The sequence below is a fragment of the Haliotis cracherodii genome, unplaced genomic scaffold, assembly GCF_022045235.1.
Source record: "Haliotis cracherodii isolate W230 unplaced genomic scaffold, xgHalCrac1.p SCAF_4, whole genome shotgun sequence".
Lineage (NCBI taxonomy): Eukaryota > Metazoa > Mollusca > Gastropoda > Lepetellida > Haliotidae > Haliotis > Haliotis cracherodii.
This window is the reverse complement of record NW_027266297.1, coordinates 14870982-14894006: the sequence shown is the minus strand read 5'-3', so window position 1 is coordinate 14894006 and position 23025 is coordinate 14870982. Positions and strand designations below refer to the sequence as shown.

The 23025-nt window shown below is 42.7% G+C and overlaps 1 protein-coding gene across 1 annotated transcript; it reads right to left on the bottom strand.

Annotated features, from left to right (window-relative positions):
* Positions 1-412: 412 nt before the first annotated feature.
* Positions 413-22947, bottom strand: LOC139479296 (A disintegrin and metalloproteinase with thrombospondin motifs adt-1-like). Its single transcript, XM_071262156.1, has 16 exons — positions 22824-22947; positions 19801-19984; positions 18499-18731; positions 16544-16705; positions 15698-15859; positions 15352-15489; positions 15091-15234; positions 14818-14952; positions 14567-14710; positions 13417-13551; positions 13156-13299; positions 12519-12653; positions 12356-12406; positions 12067-12207; positions 1322-1486; positions 413-833 (listed from the first exon to the last, which is right to left on the bottom strand). Exons 1-16 carry the CDS (start codon positions 22912-22914, stop codon positions 457-459), a joined length of 2541 nt encoding a protein of 846 aa, XP_071118257.1. The 5' UTR covers positions 22915-22947; the 3' UTR covers positions 413-456.
* Between the last annotated feature and the right edge of the window lie 78 nt (positions 22948-23025).

The window sequence follows — 23025 nt, the reverse complement described above, 5'->3', positions numbered from 1 at the left end:
GTGTGTGTGTGTGTGTGTGTGTGTGTGTGGCTGCTTGTACCAGTCAGGACTGATGTCGATTTATAGTGCTAGCTCACTGAGATACCATGCCGCAGTTTAACATGAATATCCCACTCTGACACTGTACACTGACTCCGAGCCGACAAGTCTTTGTTATAGCCCCTTTATGCCGAGCGCCAGTCAGGGTAACAACAAGTACCATCTTTTAACGTCTTTTGGTATGACGCGGCCGGGGATCAAACCCCGGACCTTCCGCTCTCCGGGCGGACGCTCTACACCTAGACCACGGAGGCGATGGATAAAGTGGGGATCGGGTGGTATCAGACTTAGGGGAATATGTCACCACACCCTACGGCGTATGAGGTGATCATGCTATTAACCACTGGGTTTATTTACAAACCTCCGTGAAATAGCTGAAATATTCCGGCGGCGTAAAACAACTAACTCCCAGTGTGTTCACACAAAGAATGGTTCCAGATCGAACAGCTTGTATCCTTCCTTCGTCTTGAGGGCTTTCCTGTCGTAGTCTTTGTTCACGGAGTTCAACACACAGTGTTTGGGAACACTCAGATCGTTCTTTCCGTCCGTCAACAAATATTCATAGTTGAATGATTTGCAGGACCCTGAACGAAGACATAGACGCGCGCAGGTCAGGGGCCGATCCACAATCACTTCCTCAATTTCGTAGCCCACAATCACCCAGTCCTCCAGGTCCTGGCCAGTGAATATGTCCTCCTTTATTTTTGTGTTGGACACTTTATCCATAATCTTTTTCAAACCCGCCACATGGTCCGGTGGGCATTCCCGCATCAGCTTCTCGACAGCGGCCACGTCTGTAAAACAAATTAAAATGAATCCATAGCATCGTCAGTTGAACTTTGTGAAATATAAGTTAGTAAGGGAATAATGTTCTTAATCGTTTTCTGCCATATCAAGTATAGATGCATCTGTAAGGCTCGCATTTCACCGATCTGATTCTACATCATCCATCGTGTCAGTGATCTCGCCGAGATACGGTTCAGATTAGTTTATCCGGGTACTTATTGCTATAGTGAGTGAGTGAGTTGGGGTTAACGCCGGTTTATCACTATTCCAGTCATATCACGACGTGTCAGCTTTATGTGGGAGGAAAGTGATGCAGGTCTCAGACGTTTAGCACTTCGGCGAAACCCACGAGCACGGGTATGGTGCTGACAAACCTAGAAACATAAACTTATTGCTATAAAAGAACACAGAATAATTAGTCTACTTCCTCCATTCACACATTTGTATCGATTAAAAACTAAATTCATTCAATCATTCTATAAAAGACCATCGTTACCCCTGCAAGGAGCCAGGCATCGTCTAGACTGGGTTTCGGAGCCTCTGCACGTGTTGATGACGTCGCCGTCCGCGTTGACGCATTGACGTTGTCGAGTCCTCATACCGACACCGCACGTCACCGAACAGGCGCTCCACAGATCCCATTTGGTCCAGTGACTTTTTCCTGTAACAGGGGAGTTTCGTGTGTGATATATATGTAGGTGAGTGCTTGTTTGTTGTTTAACGCCGCACTCAGCAATATTCCAGTTATATGACGGCGGTCTGTAAATAATCGAGTCTGGACCAGACAATCCAGTGATTGACGTGAGTGAGTGACTGAGTGAGTGAGTGAGAGGATGATTGTACGCAGCCTTTCGTACTATTCCAGCAATATCACGACGGGGGACACCAGAAATGGGCTTCACACATTGTACCCATGTGAGTAACGAACCCGGGCCTTCAACGTGATGAGCAAACACTTTAACCACTAGGCTACCCCACAGCCCCAAGAGTTTGAGAACTAAGATCTGATTTTAATGAGATTGCGACGTGCGTGCGTGTGTGCTTTTGTCATCATTTTTATAGTGCTAGCCCACTGATAGTGGTGGTGATAAAATGGGGTTTAACGTCGCGTCCAGGATTATTGCACTTATATAGCGACGTGCATGTACGTGTGTGTGTGTGTGTGGCTGCTTGTACTAGTCTAGACTGATGCCGATTTATAGTGCTAGCTCACTGAGATACCATGCCGCAGTTTAACATGAATACCCCACTCAGACACAGTAAACTGATTCCGAGCTTAGCAGTCCTGTGTGTTATTCCCTTAATGCCGAGCGCCAGGCAGAGTAACAACAAGTACCATCTTTTTGTATGACGAAGCCGGGGATCGAACCCCGGACCTTCCTCTCTCCGGGCTTACGCTCTACCACTAGACCACGGAGTCTGTGTCTCAGTTTCACGCGTTGAATTACCCCAATGTCTGAACCTTTTGTCAGAAAATTGGCACCACACACTGCACTACGTTTTCCTTTTGTTGAAGTCGGAATATTTGTTTCGCTAACTGCATGTAGACATACAAACTTTAACTCCAAATGGAAGTGTATATGTATTTTGTAATACCCTCGGCTAAATGTGAGGCATCCATATTGGAACATGACTATCACGTGACATAACACATACTACCGGCAGAAGTGATCCTTACATAACGGTTCAAACAAAATGCTTCTGAACGCTTTTGTTTTTAAATCAAAGCCAACACATGTACCTAATTTCTGTTAAGTCCACAACAACCCGTCTTCACAGACAGCCGTCGTGTCACACGAACTTTATGCGGAGGGTTCTGGCGTTACACGGTCTACTCATGAAAAATCACTACACCATTTTTGCCCGAGGTATTATGGATGTTACGGAATCAGCCGAGTGAATCCGAGTGCGTGATACAGCCAGATGAACGCACCTAAATCACTCAAACAGACAGACTCACAATATCTCACAAGACGTTCATGTAATTAATCAATTAGAATAATGGACCCCGACAATGGCCACCTGTTAAAAACGGAAACAAATTGTGGTATTCCCATATAGGAGGGCCCTTTTTCTAAACACGTGTAAACAATAAGTATGTTTGTTGAGCCGAGCAATACCTTAAGCTTACAAAAGGATATCGATGTTTAATGTTTATCATCCATCACATCAGAGAGACTTCAGAATGTGTGTGAGAGGAGACACAACCGCAAGGCACTGATTGATGACATGGCTAGGACTTTTGTGTTAGACCGATAGCAACGATGACGTTTGTCACTTTGATGTTACGGCCGACTAATAAATTTCCTGGGAGTGGGGGGACCGGGATTTGTTCCAGAGACTGAGTGAGTAACAGTGTTACAGTTATATCACAGTGTGTCTGGTTAATGTGGGATGAAAACCCGAAGTGAAGCAGGCATCAGTGAGTGAGTGAGTGACTATGGTTTTACGCCGCTTTTAGCAATATTCCAGCAATATAGGCTTCACACATTGTACCCATGTGGGGAATCGAATCCGGGTTTTTGGCGTCACGAGCGAACGCTTTAACCACCAGGCAACAGTGTGGTGCTTACAAATCTAGAAACATAATCGGGAATTATAAACATATCACCGTATTTCCCTATAGTTCCTAACAACCTGACCGCCTCCGTGGCCTAGTGGTAGAGCATCCGCCCGGAGAGCGGAAGGTCCGGAGTTCGATCCCCGGCCGCGTCATACCAAAAGACGTTAAAAGATGGTACTTGTTGTTACCCTGTCTGGCGCTCGGCATTAAGGGGCTAAAACAAGGACTGGTCGGCTCGGAGTCAGTATACTGTGTCTGAGTGGGGTATTCATGTTAAAATGCGGCATGGTATCTCAGTGAGCTAGCACTATAAATCGGCATCAGTTCGGTTTAGTACAAGCAGACACACACACACACACACACACACACACGTGCATGCACGTCGCTATATAGGTGCAATAATCTTGGACGCGACGTTAAACCCCATTTTACCTCACCTCACCTCCTAACAACCTCGGGTAAACCTACTAACCGTCTCATCTTCCAAACCTTGGTTTTGAAGCGGTTCTCTTTCAAACCTAGGTTTTGAAATGGGTCACTTCTAAACCTGATTTGAGTTTTACATTTCAATTGTAATACCTTGGTTTTACAATTAACGTTTTACTCACTTGCCTATTGATATGAACACTAATGTGGTTGATGACCAGTTACTAGTCACAATTTGTTTTGCATGAAAATGTCATGAAGTTTTGTAACCCACTGTTTTCCCACTGAGCTCCCAGGGTATGTGACAGGTGGTTCAGGGGGTCCATGCTTTGCGTGTTTTTTTCTCTCGCACGCTTTGATCGAATTCCCTTTATACCGCGACACACTGTATTGTTTCACTATAAGGTATGTCGATGTTTTCTTGTATTTCTTGCATTTAGACGGTTCATAAGTTGGATAAAACACGCCTTCTCGGGTTGGTTCAATATATTAAACCTTGAGCTCGGGAAAAGCCCGACATTTTCAACCAAAACCTAGGAGGCGTGTATTATCCTGTTGTATCCTAATGTACTTCAAACCCACCATCATAGGTTTCTTGCGATTCCAAGGGACGCAACTCTGCACAGCGAAATTGCGGACGACTTGGACGTCCCCTTTTACCAGAGACAATAATCTGTTCCGGCCTCCAGATATTTGGCGACCCCCCCCCAGAATATCAAATGGATGGTCGGCCCCAGGACACAGTCTCAAAGATGCTGGTGATCACTAAAACTATGACGGCGGTCGGTATCTAATCGAGTCCTGGATCAGACAATCAAGTGATTGACATCATGAGCATCTATCCACGCAATTGGGATCGGATGACATGCTTCAACCAAGTCAGTTAGTCGGCTCTTACGACAAGCAAAGGCGCCTTTTACAGCAAGCATGGGTTGCTGAAGGCCTATTCTACCCCGGATCTTCACGGGTCCAACACGTTAAAGGATTATGTTTCAAAGTATTTGTATTCTAAGGAAAGAGTGGAGAGAAAAAATTAAATTTAAAACGTCTTTGAATCAATTTCCAGTGATTGTGTTTGATGACAGAATAAACACTATGGCAATTGTTTGGATGTGACTTATAGGATTTTTGAACAACTGAAAATGGATTTGTGAATCACTGACTTCTTAAACAATCACTTTCTTGACAAGCATAAAGGTATGTGTGAAACGCGGAACGCGTTAACGGCGGAAACTCATCCAATATCAAGTGTGCCTGGAAATAACAACGCGAGACTTTTCGATACGCTCGGGGTGGTATGTCGCGGATTTGGTAATATACCATGACAACTTATTGTTTCGAGACATCCGGACCATTCGTCTCAAATTCAATACCAGCATAATACCTCGGGGGATTCGCTGTGCAGAGTTGCGTCCCTTGGGCAGGCCAGAAACCTATGATTTTGGGTTCGAATCCCGGATCGCCCCGATTATGTTTCTAGGTTTGTCAGCACCATACCCGTGCTCGTGGGTTTCACCGAAATGGTAAACGTCAGAGACCTGCATCACTTCGGGCTTTCCTCCCATATTAAGCTGACACGCCACGATATAACTCGAATACTGTTAAAAGCGGCGTTAAACCCCAACTCACTTACTCACTAATACCTCGGGTATCACTGGAGGCTGGTGGGGCATAAGACGGCGGCCTGTAAATAATCAAGTCTGGACCAGACAATCCAGTGATTGACATCAGCGTTGCTGAACAATAAGTCTTCAACAACCCATGCTTGCCGTAAAAGGCAACCATGTTTGTCGTAAGGGACGACTAACGGGATCGGGTGGGCAGGCTCGCTGCCTTGGTTGATACATGTTATCGTATCCCAATTGCGTGGATGGATGCTCATGATGTCAATCACTGGATTACCGAAATTATGGACTATTAATTTATAGTGGAAACGACAGCTGAGTGAGCATGGTTTTACGCCGCTTTTAGTAATATTCAAGCAATATTACGACGGGGGACACCAGAAATGGGCCTTCGGCGTGACGAGCGACCGCTTTAACCACTAGGCTACCCCACCGCCCCTTAATGACAGTTGATATACATGGCATTGGTATATACACATCTTTAGGTATAGCTGGCGTAATCTCTCACAGGGTTGCGGACATGGCAAAGCATCATAAATGAGAGAGTGAGCGAGTTATTTCAGTTGTATGACGCAACAGTTTGATGAGAGAGCTAAGCCCGTACTGACGCTGGCTCAAGACTTGCGTCACATTGATGAGACCCACGACCACGGGTACGGAGCTGACAAACCCCGAGCCATAGTCAAACGAATCTGGGAGTCGAACCCGTGATCAGATTTCTGACGTCTCAGGGACGCAACTTAGACATGCCAGCTGTTCCAAGATCGCAAAGGCGCGGTCGGGTAGCCGAGTGGTTAAAGCGTTCGCTAGTCACGCCGAAGACCCGGGTTCGATTCCCGACATGGGTACAATGTGTAAAGCCCATTTCTGGTGTCCCCCCGCCGTGATATTGCTGGAATATTGCTAAAAGTGGCGTAAAACCATACTCACTCACTCACTCCAAGAACGCCAAAGACAACCTAACATGTCACACACTCTCTCCTCATATCACGATTATTAATCTGTTATGGGTGGTATGTATGAGTTTTGCAACACACAGCCTTCCAATTGTGGGTGTTGTTTTATTAGGGCTCCAAGCCGAAAGGCTGTAGAGCCCTATTGTAATCGTTCGATTTATTATTATTAGGGCTCCAAGCCGAAAGGCTGTAGAGCCCTATTGTAATCGTTCGATTTATTATTATTATTTATTATTATTATTATTATTATTTATTATTCCGCCGATTTTTGTACCTGCCCTAGCAAAATAACCACCAGCTCGATTTTGTTCAAATTTTGTGTGTGTTTGAAGACCGTTGGGTACTAGTGCCCGCCAAAAGCCCAAGGCCGTAGGCCTAAAGGCCAAGGGCAGATAACTGAAAAACAAGAATTTTTTGAAGGTGTATTTCGCCCTATGGCTCCGCAACCGCTTATCCGATTACTTTGAAACCTTGCATGTATCTGCTGCTTCAGTTCTTTGATATTTTTTGTTCTTTGACTTTGGTCATTGATCACGTGGTTTGGCAGCTATATTGGATTCAAGGTTTTCACAGGGTTTTTGGGGTACCTGTCTTCAAATACTATCTCCTCTGAATCCACTGCACGAAATGCTATCAAACTTTTTGAGAATTGTCTCCATACAGAACACAACAAATTAGCATAGCCATTTTCCGATATCTTTTTTAGTTGCGGCAATATTGGATTTTGATTTTGATCATTTTTTTCACCGAAAGTTTACTCTTAAGATCATAGCTTGTAAGGTTCTTAACAGAAACTATTGAAAGTTTGCATGAAGCTTTGAGACTATATGTAGCTCATTTTGTCCTGGTTTGCATACTGAAAGCACCACTGCTTGGTGTGGTATTATTTGATTTAAGTTAAAAAATCAGACTTGAGTACAAATACTGAAGGAAGCGCCTCATAAATCTACCATACACCCCCATTCACTGGCTTTGCAAGCGTTCTCCACAGTCTTGTTCAGTATTATGTGTACTACCCTTGACGACCAGGATTAGAATTGGCCTTTTTCAACCGATGTTTGTCTCAAGAGGCAACTATGCTTGTCACAGGAGGCGACTAATCGCATCGGGTGGTCAGACTCGCTGGCTTGATTGTTCATTTCTCAATTGCCAATTGCTAGGGTACCTTATTTTTGACAGCGTTGTTTAAAGCAAACCATTTGCTGATTAGAATATGGTCGAGGTCGGAAATTGGTTTAGTACACTCTGAGAAACTGTGGCACACGCCAATTTGGTAGCGGTAATGTCCTGCAAACGGTGACTATCTTTTGACGGAGTTGGTACAAGCAAACTATATGCGGATTCGAACATGGTCGAAGTCAAACATGGGTTAAGAACACTTTAAGACACACGTGCTGATGTCTTGCAAGCAGTTCCTTACATTTGATGGCATTGGTACAAACAAACCATTTGAGGATTCGAACATGGTCGAAGTTGGAAATTGGTTTAAACTTCCCGGGACACCCAGGCACATGTCAATTTAGTATTGGTGATGTCTCATAAGAGGTTCTTTACATTTGACGGTGTTGGTACAGGTAAACCCTTTGAGGATTCGAATTTATGAACGAGGTGGGGAACAGGTTTAGCACTTTATCTCAGCAATGCGACAGGAACCCGGGGCCCGGACGAACGCAGAACGCTAATCCGTTTGACTGGAGCCCAACTGACAAAGAAGTTACAGCCTGTTAAAGAGTCACCAAGCCGAAAGGCTCTAGAGTCCCCTTGTAGCGTTTGATTTAATATTATTATTATTCCGCCGATTTTTGTACCAGAGCTAGAAAAATATCCACTGGCTCGATTTCGTTCAAATTTAGTGTGTGTATGTAGACCGTGAGGTACTAGTGCCCGCCATAAACCCAAGGCTGTAGGCCCAAAGGCCAAGGGCAGATAACTAAAAGAACATAATATTTGGAAGATGTGTTTCGCCCTATTGCTCCGCAACCGCTTATCCGATTACTTTGAAACCTTGCATGTATCTGCTGCTTGAGCTGCTTGACATTTTTTGTTCTTTGACTTTGGTCATTGGTTACGTGGTTTGGCAGCCATTTTGGATTCAAGGTTTCCACAGTGTCTTTTGGGTACCTGTCTTCAAATGCAAACAACTTTGAGTCCACTGCATGAAATGCTTTCAAACTTTCTGATAATTGTCTCCATACATAACACATCAAACGTTAATAACCGATTTTGGATATCTTTTTTAGTTACGGCCGTATTGAATTTTGATTTCGATCATTTTTTTCAACGAAATTTTGCTTCCAAGATCATATCTTGTAAGGCTCTCCACAGAAACTATTGCAAGTTTACATGAAGTTAGTGTGCCATATGCATCTCATTTATTGTTATTGGTTGTATGCAAAAAGTAACACTGCTTGGTGGTAATATTTGATTAATATTTGGGACACCCCTGGAACACGCCAATTTCGTAGCGGCGATTTCGGGTGACTATCTTTTGAGAGAGTTGGCACAAGCCAACCTCTTATGGATTCGAACATGTTCGAGGTCGGTAATGGTTTGAGAACTGACCTGGACACCCTGGCACACACCAATTTCCCTGCGACGATACCCTGCAAGTGGTGCCTACATTTGATGGATTTGGTTCAAGGAAACCCTTTGAGGATTCGAACATGGACGTTTGGGCACATTGTTACTTGGAGCCCGCCATTGCTGCTTGCAGCTTTAATTATTTATTATTATTATTATTATTTATTATTCCGCCGATTTTTGTACCTGCCCTAGCAAAATAACCACCAGCTCGATTTTGTTCAAATTTTGTGTGTGTTTGAAGACCGTTGGGTACTAGTGCCCGCCCAAAACCCAAGGCCGTAGGCCTAAAGGCCAAGGGCAGATAACTGAAAAACAAGAATTTTTTGAAGGTGTATTTCGCCCTATGGCTCCGCAACCGCTTATCCGATTACTTTGAAACCTTGCATGTATCTGCTGCTTCAGTTCTTTGATATTTTTTGTTCTTTGACTTTGGTCATTGATCACGTGGTTTGGCAGCTATATTGGATTCAAGGTTTTCACAGGGTTTTTGGGGTACCTGTCTTCAAATACTATCTCCTCTGAATCCACTGCACGAAATGCTTTCAAACTTTCTGAGAATTGTCTCCATACAGAACACAACAAATTAGCATAGCCGTTTTCCGATATCTTTTTTAGTTGCGACAATATTGGATTTTGATTTTGATCATTTTTTTCAACGAAATTTTACTCTTAAGATCATAGCTTGTAAGGTTCTTAACAGAAACTATTGAAAGTTTGCATGAAGCTTTGAGACTATATGTAGCTCATTTTGTCCTGGTTTGCATACTGAAAGCACCACTGCTTGGTGTGGTATTATTCGATTTAAGTTAAAAAATCAGACTTGAGTACAAATACTGAAGGAAGCGCCTCATAAATCTACCATACACCCCCATTCACTGGCTTTGCAAGCGTTCTCCACAGTCTTGTTCAGTATTATGTGTACTACCCTTGACGACCAGGATTAGAATTGGCCTTTTTCAACCGATGCTTGTCTCAACAGGCAACTATGCTTGTCACAGGAGGCGACTAATCGCATCGGGTAGTCAGGCTCGCTGGCTTGATTGTTCATTTCTCAATTGCCAATTGCTACGGTACCTTATTTTTGACGGCGTTGTTTAAAGCAAACCATTTGCTGATTAGAATATGGTCGAGGCCGGAAATTGGTTTAGTACACTCTGAGAAACTGTGGAACACGCCAATTTGGTAGCGGTAATGTCCTGCAAATGGTGACTATCTTTTGACGGAGTTAGTTCAAGCAAACTATATGCGGATTCGAACATGGTCAAAGAAAAACATGGGTTAAGAACACACTGGGACACATGTGGTGATGGCTCACAAGCGGTTCATTACATTTGACGGCGTTGGTACAAGCAAACCATTTGGGGATTCGAACATGGTCGAAGTCAAACATGGGTTAAGAACACACTGGGACACTTGTGATGTCTCACAAGCGGTTTATTACATTTGATGGCGTTGGTACAAGCAAACCATATGGGGATTCGAACATGGTCGAAGTCAAACATTGGTTAAGAACACCCTAGGACACGTGTGGTGATGGCTCACAAGCGGTTTATTACATTTGACGGCGTTGGTACAAGCAAACCATATGCGGATTCGAACATGGTCGAAGTCAAACATGGGTTAAGAACACTTTAAGACACATGTGGTGATGTCTTGCAAGCAGTTCCTTACATTTGATGGCGTTGGTACAAACAAACCATTTGAGGATTCGAACATGGTCGAAGTTGGAAATTGGTTAAAACATCCTGGGACACCCAGGCACATGTCAATTTAGTAGTGGTGATGTCTCACAAGAGGTTCTTTACATTTGACGGTGTTGGTACAGGTAAACCCTTTGAGGATTTGAATTTATGAACGAGGTGGGAAACAGGTTTAGCACTTTATCTCAGCAATGCGACAGGAACCCGGGTCCCGGACGAACGCAGAACGCTAATCCGTTTGACTGGAGCCCAACTGACAAAGAAGTTACAGCCTGTTAAAGAGTCACCAAGCCGAAAGGATCTAGAGGCTCCCTGTAGCGTTTGATTTAATATTATTATTATTCCGCTGATTTTTGTACCAGAGCTAGAAAGATATCCACTGGCTCGATTTCGTTCAAATTTTGTGTGTGCCTGTAGACCGTTAGGTACTAGTGCCCGCCATAAACCCAAGGATGTAGGCCCAAAGGCCAAGGGCAGATAACTAAAAGAAAAGAATATTTGAAAGATGTGTTTCGCCCTATTGCTCCGCAACCGTTTATCCGATTACTTTGAAACCTTGCATGTATCTGCTGCTTGAGCTGCTTGACATTTTTTTTTCTTTGACTTTGGTCATTGGTTACGTGGTTTGGACGCCATTTTGGATTCAAGGTTTCCACAGTGTCTTTTGGGTACCTGTCTTCAAATGCAAACAACTTTCAGTCCACTGCATGAAATGCTTTCAAACTTTCTGATAATTGTCTCCATACATAACACATCAAACGTTAATAGCCGATTTTGGATATCTCTTTTAGTTACGGCCGTATTGAATTTTGATTTCGATCATTTTTTTCAACGAAAGTTTGCTTTAAAGATCATATCTTGTAAGGTTCTCCACAGAAACTATTGCAAGTTTACATGAAGTTAGTGTGCCACATGCATCTCATTTATTGTTATTGGTTGTATGCCAAAAGTAACACCGCTTGGTGGTAATATTTGATTAATATTTGGGACACCCCAGGAACACGCCAATTTCGTAGCGGCGATTTCGGGTGACTATCTTTTGAGAGAGTTGGCACAAGAAAACCTCTTATGGATTCGAACATGTTCGAGGTCGGTAATGGTTTGAGAACTGACCTGGACACCCTGGCACACGCCAATTTCCTTGCGACGATACCCTGCAAGTGGTGCCTACATTTGACGGATTTGGTTCAAGGAAACCCTTTGAGGATTCGAACATGGACGTTTGGGCACAGTGTTACTTGGAGCCCGCCATTGCTGCTTGCAGCTTTAATTTTATTTTGTTACTATATATTGCGTTTTCATTCATTTTCAAAATGATGTCAAGTCGATCACCCTTGTGCTGAGTGTTGCTTTGATAAGCTAATGGAAGTCAGGAAATTGTGTCTCACCTTTGCAGTTTTTCATATTGCAAGTCTTGGTTTGTGTTGTCTCCTGTTTGCACTCCAGTCCCCTACATGACCTTGACCTTGTGATCTTCCCCTTTCCGCAAGTGACGCTGCAATCTCCCCAAGGGCCCCACTCGCTCAACTCTGGATACAAAGGAAAGGTCATATACAAAAGCATTGTTTGTTCATTTGTTTGTTACGCTGCAATCAAAGCTTCACCTCAGCTGAGTGCGGGGATTTCGTTATAAGCAAGAGTGAGCAAAATTCGACCTATATCACGACAGCCTGTAACTTATGGAGTCTAACAAATCAAAAGGACTCCAATCTTCCCATCGAGTCCAGACTGCAGTACAGAGGACAGTGTTAACATCCGGTCACATCAGAATCGTGGATATAGAAGCTAAAGAAGTATTTTAATCAAAACAAAATTAAAAGAAAGGGTTTTAAAACCGAACCTGGGCATGTGGTCTCCCCACATTCTTCGGTCTGTCGAGAAGTGCCGTCTTTACATTTTTTCCCTTCACATGAACTTGTCCTTGACCTTTCACCTCGTCCACAGGTCACACTGCATTCAGTCCATTCACCCCAGACTGCGAAAAACAAAACATTAATGAAGGGTGTTATAAATGTCCATTCTGTCTTTTGCTTGAATGGTGTGAGCATAGAGTTATTTAATTCAAGTTGAATGTTCATTCAAGATCCAGGTGGGATTGGGAAATGAATTCAGCAACGAGGCAAATTATACCTGAAAACAATGTCTTATTTATTGGTCTGTCAAAAACCGATATTGGTTCAAACATTTTATATGATATGCAGGTGGGATAATTACGTACACACAACATCAGTCGGATGTCCCGACCCTATATCCCGTTTTATAGGGGACAGTTTCTCACACGACACGAATAATACAACAGGCTGATGGGCAAATATGCCGAACTGTTGACCTGACCTTCAAAGAGGAATCAGCTGTTGGCATCACGGTTTTGGTCTATTTCAAGTGATTTAGGAAGAACAGATGTAGCGGTAAACAATAATGACGAACTCACTTCGAGAACAAAAATATGATATTATCTGTCATCGTTCCATACTTACTTATACAATCCGTGCTTATGCAATTGTTTGTTTCTGTTGATTCTCCTCTACAGCCATTGACAACAGAACACGACCTTGACCTTGACCGAGTACCGGTGTCACATGTTTGACTGCAAGGACTCCAATCTTCCCATCGAGTCCAGACTGCAGTACAGAGGACAATGTTAATATCGGGTCACATCAGAATCATGGATATTTCTCATAGCTAAAGAAGTATTTTAATCAAAACTATATTTAAAAGAAAGTGTTTAAAAACCGAACCTGGGCATGTGTTCTCCCCACATTCTTCGGTCTGTCGAGAAGTGCCGTGTTTACATTTTTTCCCTTCACATGAACTTGTCCTTGACCTTTCACCTCGACCGCAGGTCACACTGCATTCAGTCCATTCACTCCAGACTGAGAATAACAAAGTATGAATAAAGGGCGTGATAAATGTCCATTTCTGTGACTGTTATAATTATAATATAATTGAAGGGCGTTATAAATGTCCATTTGGGGGCCCTGCATGGTATGTGTGATCGTAAAGTTACACAGACATTCTATGGAAGACGCAGATTGGAGTAGAGGATTACTTAAGTCAACAAATATTATAATAGGATCCTATTCATACGTCTGTCAAGGACTGACCTTGGTTCCAACGTTTTGTTTGACATGCAGGTGGGATAATTCCTTTTATCTCACATGGGACGAATGATAACGGTATATCTTGTTTGACAAGCGACTAGTTTCTCACACAGCACTAATTATACAGGACATACTGCAGATCGAATATGCCTGGCCATTGATCCTATTTTGAAAGTGGAGCCAGGATAAGTGAGTTAACATTGGTTTAACGCCGCTTTGGAAAGTGGTTCAGTTCTATCGCGGCGTTATGTGTGTATGTGAGGGTGGTAGGGGCAGGAGGGGGTGGGGTTGTGGAAGGTGGAAGCATCAAGTGATGCAGGTCTTGTTTGGTGTAACACAAGAGTACAGCATGGTGCCGACAAACCTAGAAATATAAGTGGAGCTACAGCTTGGCGCCACGGTTTAGTCAACTGCAAGCGAAGATCTGGACATTTTCGGCTCTGTGTGAAAGAGAACCTACAAATATGGGTTCGATTATAGTATACAGGTTCTTGGGATCACAGCACGGCAAAGGGCATGGGAAAGGTGAGAATCATAACACATTATATAAATCATTACAACCCACCTGTCGACACTATCCTATCTCACGGCTCTCCCCGAGACGATAACACCTTTGCCACATTTCTGTGACCTTGACCTTGACCTAAGATCTATACCGTATGGGACCGTACCCGACGAGTGATATTGATATTTCAGGTGATCATGAGAATAAAAACTAGCTTAGAGCAATATTGACGCAGTCACTTAGAGAACAAAGTCATATCAGCTGTTATAGTTCCTTACTTACTGAGACAATCTTTGCTTTTGCAACTGTTTGTTTCCGTTGATTCTCCTCTACATCCGTTGATAACAGAACAGGACCTTGACCTTGACCTCGTACCAGTGTCACACGTTTTGCTGCAAGGACTCCAATCTTCCCATTGAGCCCAGACTACATCATAGAGGAAAGTGTTAACATTGGGTTAAATCAGAATCGTGGATATCTGCAGCACTATTGTAACCAAAACAAAATTAAAATAAAGTATTTTGAAACCGAACCTGGGCATGTGGTCTCGCCACATTCTTCAGTCTGTCGAGAAGTGCCGTGTTTACATTTTTTCCTTTCACATGAACTTGTCCTTGACCTTTCACCTCGTCCACAGGTCACGCTGCATTCAGTCCATTCACTCCAGACTGAGAATAACAAAGTATGAATAAAGGGCGCTATAAATGTCCATTTCTGTGACTGTTGGATGGAATGTGTGAAAACTTATTGAAGAAATCACGACAAGAACAAAAATATGATATTAGCAGCCATCGTCCTATACTTACTTATGCAATCCGAGTTTTCACAATTGTTTGTTTCTGTTGATTCTCCTTTACATCCATTGACAACAGAACACGACCTTGACCTTGACCTCGTACCGGTGTCACAAGTTTGGCTGCAAGGACCCCACTCTTCCCATCGAGTCCACACTGCATGATAGAGCACAATATCAACGTTGTCATACCAGTATTGTGGACATTAATTTCTCAAACCTCTTAATTAAATTAAAACTAAACTGAAAGAAAGAAATTGATTTAAATGCGAACCTGGGCATGTAGTCTCCCTACACTCTTCGGTCTGTCTAGAAATGCCGTGTTTACATGATTTTCCGTCAGAACATGAAATCGTCCTTGACCTTTCACCGCGACCACAGGTCACACTGCATTCTGTCCATTCACTCCAGACTGCGAGTAGAAAGGACAAGAATATATGACTTTGTTTTACATGTCGTGATGGTTCATTGGAGATCTTTATACAGAATTCCCAATCAGTATAAGGTAGGATAAGAGTATGATTTAAGTAACAAAGACCATACATTTATACAGTTATTACACTAAACCAAGTGCACTCAAACACTGACTAGATACCTAAACGCTACTTGGCTTCACTGACCGGGACAATCCTCCACTGAGCACTCCACGTTGTCCTCCGACGCCCCCACACATTCACCGCCGTCCCCCGAGTTGAGGCAGCTTCTCGTCCTCCTCTTCTGCCCCGCCCCACAGGTCTTGCTGCAGGTACCCCAGCCACTCCACTCGCCCCACACAGCAGGCACTGTACACACCCACAACACAATATATATACTACTCAAAACACGTTAAAGAACCCAGAGGCTGTGTGATGCAGTAACCTCCGGCCGTAACAGATGGAATATTGTCATGAAAAAAAGCAGGTGTTCCTTAACTTCTTTGAGTGGTATACATAGGGATGACATTTCTCCACTGCCTATATTTAGATCAGATAGACAAAAATGTTTTATGAATAAACACTTCCACTGTACGTTGTTACACATAAAAACATTTTTTGTCTACTTGTCACATGTCAATTTCCAGGCATTAACATTCTAGTGGGCTGATAGGTGACAACAAACTATCAAATATTTTCCACGAGACCTAAGCGTTGACGAAACGTGCAGTTAAAAAATTGTCCTCTCGAAATCATGTCGAATTATCAGTACTTCGAAACAAGCAGACTGTCATATAACTTGTATGATACTTGGTATTTCTGCACTGTATCCGTGATCGTGGGTTTCGTTGCTATGTGTGGTACAGTAAACTTCGTTTATAACGAACACGCTTATAACGAACTGACGGATATGACGAACTTATTTTTTGTCCCGGCCACGTGTTGTTGCCACCTCTTACGACAATAATGTGTTGCTGAAGACCAATTCTTACCCAGATCTACACAGGGGTTAAATGCACACTGTCCACATGAAAGGGGGTTGCCTGTACTCACGTTGGCACTTGTTAGAGCACACCTCCGTCTTGACGGCTTCCCCTACACACTCCCCTGAAGCATCAGAAGCACGAAGGCAGGTCCGGGTCCTGGTTCTAGATCCATCCCCACAAGACACTGAACAGTCTGTCCACTGACTCCAGCCAGACCATCTCGCGACAGCTGGAACAGTGAACAAGGAGCGGAGCAGTTCAGAAACTTTCAACTTTTTGCAGCTTTTAGTAAATGGTATTATTATACGAGTGTTTGGCCACATTCGTATCGTTTATTGAGATATCACTGAAATAATAATCAATAATGATATTATCACAGGTCTCTGGCTTTGACAGGCGGTACTGATATATAAATGTACGAAAATTCGATATACAGTTAACTACGTTAATAACGAACACGCCTATAAGGAACTGACAAAAAAACACGAACTGTTTTTGGTCCCGTCCATTTCCTGTATATATACGGTTATAACAAACTTAAAGTAGTGACTATTTCCGTAGCTTACGACAGAAGAAGATCCGAGCGCTACAGTAGAATCTATTTTCATTGAACATGGGGCTGCATGGAAGGAGTTCGTACTCTATGTGCTTTTGTCAATGCACCAAGTCAAATCACCCACGGTCAGTTGTCAGGTCCTGCATATGCTTAAGTTTGTTTGACAGTAGATTATCTGTTATTAGGTATTTGAAATATGTACTTTGACCGGTCGGTCATCCTCTATACAGGCCACGTGGATCATCTTGTGTTTCTGGAAGGGTAAGGTGAGGTGAACTTATATAGCGACATGCATGCATGTGTGTGTTTGTGGCTGTTGGACCGGACTAATGGTGATTTTATAGTGCTAGCTATAAATACCATGCCGCAGTTTAACATGAACATCCCACTCAGACACAGTATACTGTCTCCGAGCCGACCAGTTCTTGTTTGAGCCCCTTAATGTCGAGCGCCAGACAGGGTAACAACATGTACCATCTTTTAACGTCTTTTGGTATGACGCGGCCGGGGATCGAACCCCAAACCTTCCGCTCTCAGGGCGGGGCCCTACCACTAGGCCACGTTGGCCTTCTTCTGGAAAGGTAACTTTGGTAATAAATTCAGATTGAACAATAGCACATGAATCAATCGCATAAAAATTAGATTTGCCCTTGTTGGTGCACCTATTATGCGCAAACATAGCTCTAATCAACAGAAGATTAACATACTGAATAAATCGCATATATCACCGTTCATAAACGAATTAACTGTAAGTCTTGATCTTAGTAAATATGTCATTGTTTTAATTCCCCATGATATTCTTCCATGTAGCCGTGGAAGAAGACTACAGACGTCAGCCTTCGGTACGGACTTCGCGGTTTGGAAACCCACTGGCGGCACGTTTTTTTAAAAAAAATAATTCCAACATCAAGGTAAATAGATGGGGAAAAAGACTTTCAGTAATTGCCAAGTGATGTTTAACTAGCAATTTAGTTAGTCAATGCACGGTCAAACACAAAAGAGGCATGGCTTATATTGACAAAAATGATGTCCGATGCAATTCCTTATTTTGACTTATGTTCCATATGTTCCCGTGTTTTTCAGGTGAACAGTTGACTTGCCTGTGCATGTGTTAGTGATTGGTACCACCAGTGGGGCCGGATACGAAGACCTGGTATTATGACTATTTGATAGTGATTCATAAATATATGCTACTGATATAGTCGGAATTGTAAAATCGACTCTGCTTTTAGCAGAGATTTCTATTGAACATGGAAAGGGTTTTGTGCTTCTATTTAGATTATATATTTACGTAAAGCAAGAAAACAAAGTACTTCAAGGACTATCGATGTATCCAACTAACAGGACGTGGATGTCAATAAACGTATATCCCGTGTTCCTGATTCGGAAAAAATCGAATGTATAATCACTTTAATCAGAGTCCATATATCGATTTATCGATATGGGGTCTCAAGTCCAATACTCACACAGTTGTATCTCGCAGACAAAAGGTAATGATTCTGTGCAGTCCCTCAAATCCCAACTCTTGCTGTTGCCTTTGCTGTCGCTGGACCTGAGCGCCACGCAGTGTCCGGATCCAGAGGCTTCGTTCAGCATCTTCTTCCAGTTGGACTTTGTGACGTCACTTCCGTCTGCATACCGGAAGACACGGTCCTCATCCTGATTGTGCACACCCATCCAGAAATGCGGTACTGAATCTCTGAGTGGACACGGAATAGCCATTTAATGCCAAGCCGTTGTGACAGAAGCATTACCTTAACAACTAAAGCCAGACCGTCAACACCATACGCGGGTCGTGGTCATTTTTTACCCACTGTCATTTTAAGGGCTTACTTTATGCCTTCCAGTGCGTTAAATGAATGTTTTTTAAGTTCTCTTTAAAAGGTATTTATACTTCTTTTTTTTTATCAAATCAGTTCCCCGACATGTTTAATAAACTGCCGGGCAAAAGTAACTGTAAATTTGAATATTGGATGCGAACAAAAATATTGAAAACAGTCGCTAAAACACTGCAAAACTTAAGGTCCAAAACACAACCATGATACCGTGTCAAATACATCACCATCAAATATAAATTTCTTTCTTGCTTCATTTTGGCCTTCCCAAAACATGGGTGCGTACTTTCTGTTGTTCAGCGGCTTACTACATTACTTTGTATGTATGTGAAGAAGAGATGTTTCCAGTGTGTACCACTTAATGGCAAAACTAACAATCAGTCAAGTGTTACCACAGTGTCTTTATTCTTATGGTGCACGATATTTCCAAACTTACACGTCAATCCTGCACAAGACAAATGGTGCATCTCGTGTCATGGATCTATGACGTCACATGTGATGCGTTCATGAGCGTCGATTCACACCACATACCAGTACGTTCGTTTGTGCATCCAACCAATCCAATATCTCTTGTTTATGGGCCCGTGAAGATCCGGGGTAGAATAGGTCTTCATCAACCCAAGCTTGCACTCAGCAATATTCCCGCAATATGACGACGGTCTGTAAATAATCGAGTCTGGGCCAGACAATCCATAGATTAATATCATGAGCTTCGGTCCACGCAATTGGGATACGATGACATGCATCAACCAAGTCAGCGAGCCTGACCACCTGATCCCGTTAGTCGTCTCTTACGACAAGCCTAGTCACCTCGTATGGCAAGCATGGGCTGCTGAAGACCTATTCTACCCCGGATCTTCACGTGTCTATGTATTACGTAAATAGTTCGATCGTTTTATGAATAAAGTTTAAACGTTTTCCTCTTCTACTTACATATTTTTGGCAATTTCTTTGATCTTTTTGAAAACCTTGGCCACCTCGTCCTGCGACTTAAATATGAGCAGCGTTCCCCCTCTGGTCTCGCAGTCCTTCTCGCCAGCATTCCACGTCTTCGTCGTCGACAGATAATAGTAGCACGTCGAATCCAGCTGGGCCCAGTTGTCTCCAGGGCACACATCTACAGCATACAATCAAAGGCTTAAAATGAAAGCCACAGACCCCTTTACATTAGGAAAAGAGTCCAGGGAAAAAGTGAGCGTATACTGCCCAACCAGTAGTATCTTAACAAATGCATGCAAAGGCAAGTCAATTGTTCACCTGAAATAACACGGGAACATAGTGGAAGTTAAAATAGGAAAATACATCAAATATCAATTTGGTAACTAATGTGTCTAATTTCGAAATGCCTTCCACCTACCATAAAACTTTTGAAAATCTTACTATGGCCTTGAACGTTGTATCTCTGATATGGGGCATGGGTGGCCAGTCGTCTAAGGCGCTGCAATTCGCTTTGCAGAAACATGTGATCGTGAGTTCGAATCCCGGTTATCATGTTTGTCAGCACCATACCCGTGCTCGTGGGTTTCACCAAAGTGGTAAACGTCTGATGCCTACATCACTTCGGGCTTTCCTCACACATTAAGCTGACACGCCGTGGTATGACTGGAATACTGATCAAACCTGGTCAAACCTCGTTTACCCTAAATCCCGACTTGAGGAACATTATTCAGAAAACGAGGTGAATGGGTTGGGTGTTTTTTTGTGTAATATTGAACCTATTTTAGGCGTGTGAGCATAATGTGTGTGTGTGTGTGTGTGTGGGGGGGGGGGGGGGGGGGGGGGGGGTGTAGCCTAGTGGTTAAAGCGTTCGCGCGTCACGTTAAAGGCCCGGGTTCGATTCCCACATGGGTACAAAATGTGAAGCCCATTTCTGGTGTGAAAATGATTTAACGCCGCTTTTACCACATTCCAGCAATATCACGGCAAGGGACACCAGAAATGGGCTGCCCACATTACTGAACCACAAGCCCAGCGCCAAAAATACAGTAATATGAAATAATCGGGTGTTCATTAACTTCTTTTGTTTTGAGTAGTATATATAACTGCAGGGTTCTGGTTGTCGTGGATAAAGTTGTGTCGTATCATCATTAAAAAATATTAAAAACTTAGGTCCCGTTCTTGAAATTAAACAAACATACACTTACGTTTTATGTCACATTTACAGCCCTACAACAGCTGTTGCGCTGTGATCATATAGAGGAACAGAGAGTCGTATGATTCATTTGGAGTATTTTTAATACCAATATCAGAACACAATGGTTACAAGAACATCAGCCATGCTTTAAAGCGAAAATAGATATCTTTCATTTATTGCCACATCAATGTTTGAACGTGATTGTGTAAAATATATCAAATCATTGATTAATCATCAGACTGAAACAATATTCTCCAAGGCGTGACGAATAATGGTTTCATTCCTTTGTCTGGACGTCAAATGTCTATCAGTCTGCTAGACAGACATAGGTCGTAAATGTCGTACCATTAAAAGTCGGATATGGTTTTACACAATATCAATGATCTGCCTTTACGAGTATATATCTTATCCACAGGTTGGTTGGTTGGTTTTATTGTTTAACGCCGCACTCAGCAATATGCAAGCTATATGACTGTGTTATGTAAATAATCGAGTCTGGACCAGACAATCCAGTGATTGACATCATGAGCATCGATTCGTGCAATTGGGATCGATGACATGCATCAACCAAGTCAGCAAGCCTGACCACCCGATCCCGTTAGTCGCCGCTTATGACAAGCATAGTCGCCTTTTACGTCAAGCATGGGTTGCTGAAGACTTATTCTACACCGGATCTTCACGGGTCTCTTATCAACAGGGTTCTCGCCAAGAGTCGTTACACTTAGTCAGACTAAGACCCTGACACAAATATTTTCAAAACAGCCCACGCAAGTCTATAATAGTGGGCAAGTCTAGATTACTGAAGTGTCAGGAACTTGCAGAGTCTCTGGGCTCCTTATTGTAATATTTATAACAAATAAGTTAACAAAAACAAATTTCTGTAAGATATGTTCCTTTCAGAGACGAGATGTGTACGTGACACATGGTAACTTAACATTCTGTGTAAACTGATGGGGAAAATAATGCATTACACACCCAAGTTTGATGGTGGCTGAAAATGCCGTACGATAACACTGGCAATCATCAATATATCCAAGCCTTCTTACCCGATCCAAGTTACCCTGCCGGGCAAAAGCATATACACACATGCTTGACGGTGGTTACAAATGAAACAAACAAGTAATAGTTATTCGATGTTGATGTATTTAATACGGGTTTCAAAATTGTGTTTTTGACCTTACGTTTGCATGCAGTGTTTCGGCAGAGACCATAAAATAGATTTTACTGTTTCTGGTTTCGGGGACTGTTTTTCGGCATTGTGACGTTTTGATAACGTTTCTAATGTTTAGCCCAAATCTAATTTTCATGTGTATGCTTTCTTTTACCCATCAGTTTATATCGATAAAAATGTGAACGAGCATTTCGGTTATGTTACAGAGTGCCAGTTTAATGTTGGAGGAACGCGGACGGGTAAATATTGAAATGGAGATAACCAAGGATGGAATATCGGTTATCCTTCTGTCTTGACGGTTATCGTTAACACTGCAATCTTTGGACCGGAAAGGTTAAAGCAAATTTGATCAGTAAGTAAGGCCATGTTTTCGTCCCACGTGATAGACTACAACGTGTTCTTTAAAACTTTGATTATTTTTGCAATGATTATTCTTGTTTTGAGGAGTTCTTGTCTCATCGATCGTGTTTGTTAATTTAGGTTTCTATGGAAACATAAGTTTGTTTTTGTGGTGCTTAATAATACCGGAACCGCGTTTCTGTACAGAGGCCGGTTTCACATTAGATAGAATATCCAGAAAACTCCTTTTTCGTTCTGATGGAGTCTTATTTTTAATAATTTCGTTTGTTTTAATATCGAATTAGGTCTCACCTGTAGTCTTCGTCTTCTTATGAGCGTCCCCTTTATTAATCCAACAGGCAGAAGCCAGTACAAATAGAAAACACACACTTGGGAAACCCATGTTCCTTTAGCTTAAGGTATCCAGCCATTAACACTTCCCAACTTTCCTGAGTATAAGCGCTATCCCTTTCATCTTAAGAAAGAGTGACACAACCTGCACCATACCAACAGC

Bases quoted from the DNA above. Each gene is read 5' to 3' on its own strand.
- LOC139479296 (XM_071262156.1), bottom strand. From the start codon at position 22,914: ATGGGTTTCCCAAGTGTGTGTTTTCTATTTGTACTGGCTTCTGCCTGT. The intron at 12,407-12,518 runs GTTCGGTTTTAA...TCTGTACTGCAG, and splicing joins TGGGGAGACCACATGCCCAG to TCTGGACTCGATGGGAAGAT. The intron at 1,487-12,066 runs GTGAGACACAAT...CCCCTGTTACAG, and splicing joins CAATATGAAAAACTGCAAAG to GAAAAAGTCACTGGACCAAA.